At 50.8% G+C, this 6,034-nt stretch overlaps 1 protein-coding gene across 1 annotated transcript; it reads right to left on the bottom strand.

Annotated features, from left to right (window-relative positions):
• Positions 1-1,823: 1,823 nt before the first annotated feature.
• On the bottom strand, positions 1,824-5,530 carry LOC108775551 (uncharacterized). The gene is made up of 2 exons (XM_018541956.1): positions 4,452-5,530; positions 1,824-4,383 (listed from the first exon to the last, which is right to left on the bottom strand). The coding sequence occupies exons 1-2, from the start codon at positions 5,528-5,530 to the stop codon at positions 1,824-1,826; spliced, it is 3,639 nt and encodes a 1,212-aa protein (XP_018397458.1).
• Between the last annotated feature and the right edge of the window lie 504 nt (positions 5,531-6,034).

Here is a 6,034-nt window from a genome sequence, read left to right as displayed (position 1 = left end):
AAGACGCGTCGTGGTACGGGGATACGACGATCTGTGGCAGGCCGACATCGTCGAGATGCGGCCGTACTCGAGCCAGAACAGGGGCCGTCACTACGTGCTCACCGTCATCGACGTGCTGAGCAAGTACGCGTGGGCCGCGCCGCTCGGGAGCAAGGGCGGTAGCGAGACGGCCGACGCTATCGCGAAGATAATTCGCGAGAGCGGGAGATGCCCCAAGAACCTGCAAACGGATATGGGGAAGGAGTTTTACAATTCTCATGTGGAGAAACTCTTGAAGAAGCATGACATCAATCACTACTCCACGTATTCCGTAATGAAGGCGTCGGTGGTCGAGCGGTTCAATCGTACGTTGAAGAACGACATGTGGAAGATGTTTACGCTCAACGGCACGTACAAGTGGGTCGACGCGCTGCCGCGTCTCGTGTCGGATTACAACGCGCGCAAGCATCGCACCATCGGCATGCGGCCCGCCGACGTGACCCCCGCTGTCGCCGAGAGACTCCTGGACACGGTGTACGGCGCGATAAAGATCGCCGGTCCCGCGAGGTTCAAAGTGGGCGACGCGGTACGCGTGAGCAAGTACAAGACGATCTTCGAGAAGGGCTACACGCCGAATTGGACCACGGAGGTGTTTCGAATCGTCAGAGTGCAGAGGACCAATCCCGTGACGTATCTCCTGAAGGATTATCGCGGCGAACCGGTCGCCGGAGGATTCTACGAGCACGAGTTGCGTCGCGTCGCTGATCCCGACGTGTATCTCGTGGAGAAAGTACTGCGTAAGAAAGGAGACAAGGTGTACGTCAAGTGGCTGGGATTCGACGGATCGCACAATTCGTGGATAAATAAACGAGACGTCGTGTGAATAATAATAATTTTTTTATTCGTATAAAATATATATATATATATCAATATATGTATATTTCAAAAATAAATATATCAATGTATCACGATATCGTTGTCGTTCTTTATTCCTTTCAATACTGCAACGATACACACGTGCGTACAATGACGATAAAGTATAAAACTCTCTCTGTAACGTTACCATACGTGCATGCGAATGACTGCGGAGTACAAACTCAGTATATAACTCAATACGCAACACTCAATACGTAAAACTCAATACATAAAACTCAATACGTCTAGGTACAAGTTCAAGTATAAGTAAAAGTACAAGTTCAAGTATAAACTCATAACACTCGATACGTAAACCTCAATACATAATACTCGATATGTAAAACTCGATACGTAAACCTCAATACATAATACTCGATACATAAAACTCTATACATAAAACTCAATAAGTATAAACTCAGTATAAAAGTACGTAAACCTCAATACATAAAACTTAATACGTAAAACTCGATACATAAAACTTAATACGTCTAGGTATAGGTACGAGTATAGGTATGAGTATAAGTATAAACTCAGTATAAAAGATACATAAAACTCGATACATAAAACTTAATACGTAAAACTCGATACATAAAACTTAATACGTAAAACTCGATACATAAAACTTAATACGTCTAGGTATAGGTACGAGTATAGGTATGAGTATAGGTATGAGTATAAGTATAAACTCAGTATAAAAGTACGTAAAACTCAATAAGTATAAACTCAGTATAAAAGTACGTAAAACTCAATACATAAAACTTAATACGTAAAACTCGATACATAAAACTTAATACGTCTAGGTATAGGTACGAGTATAGGTATGAGTATAGGTATGAGTATAAGTATAAACTCAGTATAAAAGTACGTAAAACTCAATAAGTACAACGCAATATAAAAGTATGTAAAAGTATATGTACACAACACTCGAGCTACACTATCCGGTAATGCCCCCACGGTAAGGTGTTCGTCGATTCCGGTACGACGTACCGTTTGTCGTCGTACGGACTCAGAGCGATCTTCTTCTCCGACACCGTGTACACCCGGTGTAACTTGGATCGTATGCACGCCTGCCTGCGCGTCATTTCGATATCCTCCTTCAGGCACCGGGTGTAATCCTCGAACGATATCGTTCGCGCTACGACGCTGCTCTTCACCCCCTTCGCCTTCTTCGTGTCCCTCTTTCCGTCGACGCGCAGAGCGTACATCTTCGCTCTGAGCCCGACGAACTCGGTCATGATGGCGCCGTTGTTCTCGTCCTTCATGAGACCGGGCACCTTCTTGTTCGCGAGGGGCATACCGTACGCGTTGTTCGCGGGATAGTCGCTCGTGTCGAATCTGTCTATGTCGCGTTTCATGGTTTCGTACACGTCGTCGCACTCTACACGGTAGATCAGACTGTCCGTGTCGGTGTACATGATCTCGCACCTATCGCGAAACAGCGGCGTCATGTAGTCGTGGTGAAACTCGTACAGGCACGTTTTCGAAATGTCCAGGATGCACATACCCACGTAGATAGGCTTGTCGAATTTCACCTCGAGTTTACGCAATTCGACCGCTATCAGGTTCTCCGCGAAGACGCTGCGGCTGTGGAAATTAGGTTTCGCGATCAACGCCTCAGCGCCGTATCGTCCTTCCCATTTGGTTAATAATTTTACATCGACGCGTTCGCGCACGTTCTCCATCGTCTTGCCGAACACCGCGTTGTTCATCAGTTTGTACAAGTTTTTCTCGAAATCGTTTTTCGCGCGCGTTCGAAACTGCGTGTTGAGTTCGATGTAGTCGCGGAGCCAGGCGGATTGCGCGAATCGCAACACTCGATGGATCTTCGTTACGCGAAGACCGTGACGCGTGCACTGTTGGAGGTTGCGGTAGTGGACGACGTACCGCTGCTTGTCGCTTACCGTCGCGAGAAGCTTGTCGTCCCGCTTGCCGGGCGGTTTCTCTCGCGTCGGGCAGAACGGCAGGTCGGCGTGCGCGTCGTGGAGATGTTGCGGATACTCCAAGTCCACCTCGAGGATGTACCCGGTTGGCGAATCCGACGCTATGGCATTAAAGTCAAAATTGTGCGCGTCGTCGACCCATTGAAAGTCACCGTAGGGTAACGGTTGGCACATCGCCCAGCCGTACAGGTTGTTCACGTCGTAATACACGAGGTACGACGACGGTTCCGACGGGTCGTACGACCTCATGTACTTGTTATTGGCCCGCGCGTATCTGCCGGAACACTGGCTGAGACCGCCGCGTATGCCGCGCTCGACGAACATCACCATGTCTATGTCCGTGAGTAATTCGAACTTCACGCGCGTGTGCTTGAGCATCGCGTCCCACGTGAAACCGGGCAGGGTGTAGTAGTGCGCGGGATCGAGTCCGTAGCTCGCGACGCAACTGTCTCGAAAGTTCTCAAACACATCGGCCAACAACAGGACGTCAGTTTTTAGGTAGAGATCACTGTACTCGCCGAGCGTTCGCACGGCGAACCGCTGCCACACGGTCTCGGCGTGCGCGTAGTCGCTCTCGGACACCGTATCGCCCGTCAGCGAGCTGTGGAACGATTCGCGCGGCGGCAAGCGCGTATCGTTCAGTCTCTCCACGCTGTCCACGTACTCGTAGGGGAACACCCCTTTGCGAGTGAGCAGATTAAAGTCTTCGAGAGCCGAGAATTCGGAACGCACTATTTTAAGTTTATCCATGTCGAGGTACGACGCCAATTTGTTCAAACTCGCACTCAGAAATTTGTAAGAGTCAATAAAACGTAGTTTCACGCACTTTCGCGAGTCTTTGTCACTGGTGTCCTTCACATGTTTCGTGAAGGAGATGTACTTCTCCTTGGTCAGGGGAAGTAGATCCACTTGTCCCTGGAATCGAGTCGCTATCTCCTGTACGATGAAGTGCGCGTCGTACCCCGACAGGTTGTGGAACACAACCGGAACGTACGGGGAGTCCTTGTAGTTCATGTTGCATCCCTTGTGCGCCGGACCGCGGTATCGCCCGGTGAGGTGGCAGTGGTCGCGTACCCGCTCGTCACCCGGAGCGAACGGCCTCTCGCATATGTGACAGTGCGTCGCGCTGTCGAATCTCCGCCAGTCGTCGCGCGTGAAGTCCATGGGCTGGGTGGTTGTCAGCGCGTTCTTCACGCGATGCGCCAAAGCCTCTAGCTGGCTCGCGAACCAACCGACGCAGTCGTCGCCCCGCCGACACCTGTACTCGGACAACGTGCTGTCGTACGAGCAGTGCACGTAGTACGCGATGCTGTACGCTTCGTGCCTCTGGTACGCGTACGACGACGCTGATGCGGCATCCTCGGTCTTCTTCAGCACGCACTCCAGGTCGGCGTATACTACGAACGGTACGCGCTCCTTCCTGGAGTGCTTGCTGAACTCGAGCCACCTTTGCTCCACGCTCGGCAGGCGGATAGCGCACGCGTTGAGCTTTTGGCAGTCCACCGCGTGGCTCTCCAGTTTCTCATTGGAGGAGAAGTAGTGGAGGCACCTGCAAATTTGTTACTTATTAGTACATTATTTTTTAGCTTACTATTTTATTTTACTTATCGTACTTACCGGTCGCAGAAGTATTTCTTGTGTCCCTTTTTGTTAATCTGCGATCCTACGAGGCGGGACAGATCTTTGATGCACGCGAAGTGACCGTCGCCGTCTTGCACGTACAATAAATTAACGTGCCTGTCCCTCTTGCAGTCGGTGAGCCGCAGAGGGAGGACGTCCCCGTCCTCGATGCCGTACACGTTGATCGAGATGTCATTCGATCGCTCGAATTTCGGAATGTTTTTCAAAGTCATCGGAAACTCGATATCCGCGAAGTTGAGCACTTTGGAATAATGAGGATACGACGATTCGCGTTCCGTGTTTCTTTTCGCGGGGTACAAAGCAGCGACCACCGCCCACGCGAAGCACGCATTGTCCATGGATCGCACGTTGATCAGCGCTTTCTTGTTCTCAATGTTCTTCGGCACTGTAACGTGACACCCCGCGCGCATGGGATTGAGTTTATTCACGTTCACAGTTAGGTTCAGAATACGCGAGAGCGCCCAGCCGCTGTCGCGTTCCTGGTGCTCATCGAGCGCCGCCAACGTGGACCCGATAACGCGCGACGCGTACCACTCGCGCAGATCGGTGCACCTATAGAGTTCACAGTTTTTCCCGTTTATCCCCATCACAGTGCGTTTGTCACCCGCGACGAACTCGCCGTTGAAGGAGGTGTTCACCTTCACGCTACCATGTGTGTCTATAGCGCCCCGCACACGCTCGATCACAACACTTTCGGCGTCTTCGAGGAATTGTCGCGGCTCGATATGTCTAGAGTTTATAACGGCACCGGTCATAACGCGATTGGCGAAAGCGGCGTCGATCTCGCGCCAAGCGAGAGATCTATCGTCCTCACTCACGCCATGGCCTACGTGTACGAATCGTTGTTCCACAAGTGTTCGCGCACCCTCGAGTCGCGCGATCCTCGCCACCGCGGATTGTCTGTGCCCGACGGTGAGACGCGGACGCTTGGCGCAACACTCTAGGCTCTCGATGCACTCTTTGCATCTCTCCAACCACGCGAGACACTCGCCCAATGTAGCTACGCGACCGCACTGTTCTAACAGTTCGCGTTCTAAACGCTCGTAGTCTTCCATTTTAGAAACACGATAGTTATTCGGAGCACTTGCACGCACGTTTCTTGCACGTTTTGCAATATCGTTCGGCTTTTACAATGTCAAAGATTTCCATTACCTTGTCATTATGCATGCTAGCTGCACAACACTTATCGCATTTACAGTAACAATCATCCCTACCGCAATATACACGAAGTAGTTTAACAGGAATTCTATCGTCATTTACAGGGGGTATAGTCCCTATCCGCGTCACTTCGGCTCTTGTACCACTATAGGTGTATATTGCGATTTTACCGAACGTATCCCCGAGTTCCGCCCCGAGTTCTTCTTCATCGAATTCCCAGCCTCTCGCAAACGATATACAATAATCGTAAATGGGGAACGTGGTCACGTTTACGTTTCGCACTACGCGATCCCCGTGAACCTCACGATCGCGCAGTACCCGCACCTGCGATGTCCGCGCACTATTGTCCGGCGGAGTTTCAAGCACGTCTTCGTCCATCACTTTGTCACACACTGTTCGAC

This window comes from Cyphomyrmex costatus, unplaced genomic scaffold, assembly GCF_001594065.2.
Source record: "Cyphomyrmex costatus isolate MS0001 unplaced genomic scaffold, Ccosl1.0 scaffold300, whole genome shotgun sequence".
NCBI lineage: Eukaryota > Metazoa > Arthropoda > Insecta > Hymenoptera > Formicidae > Cyphomyrmex > Cyphomyrmex costatus.
The sequence above is the reverse complement of the archived record's forward strand: the minus strand, read 5'-3'. Positions and strand labels throughout refer to the sequence as shown.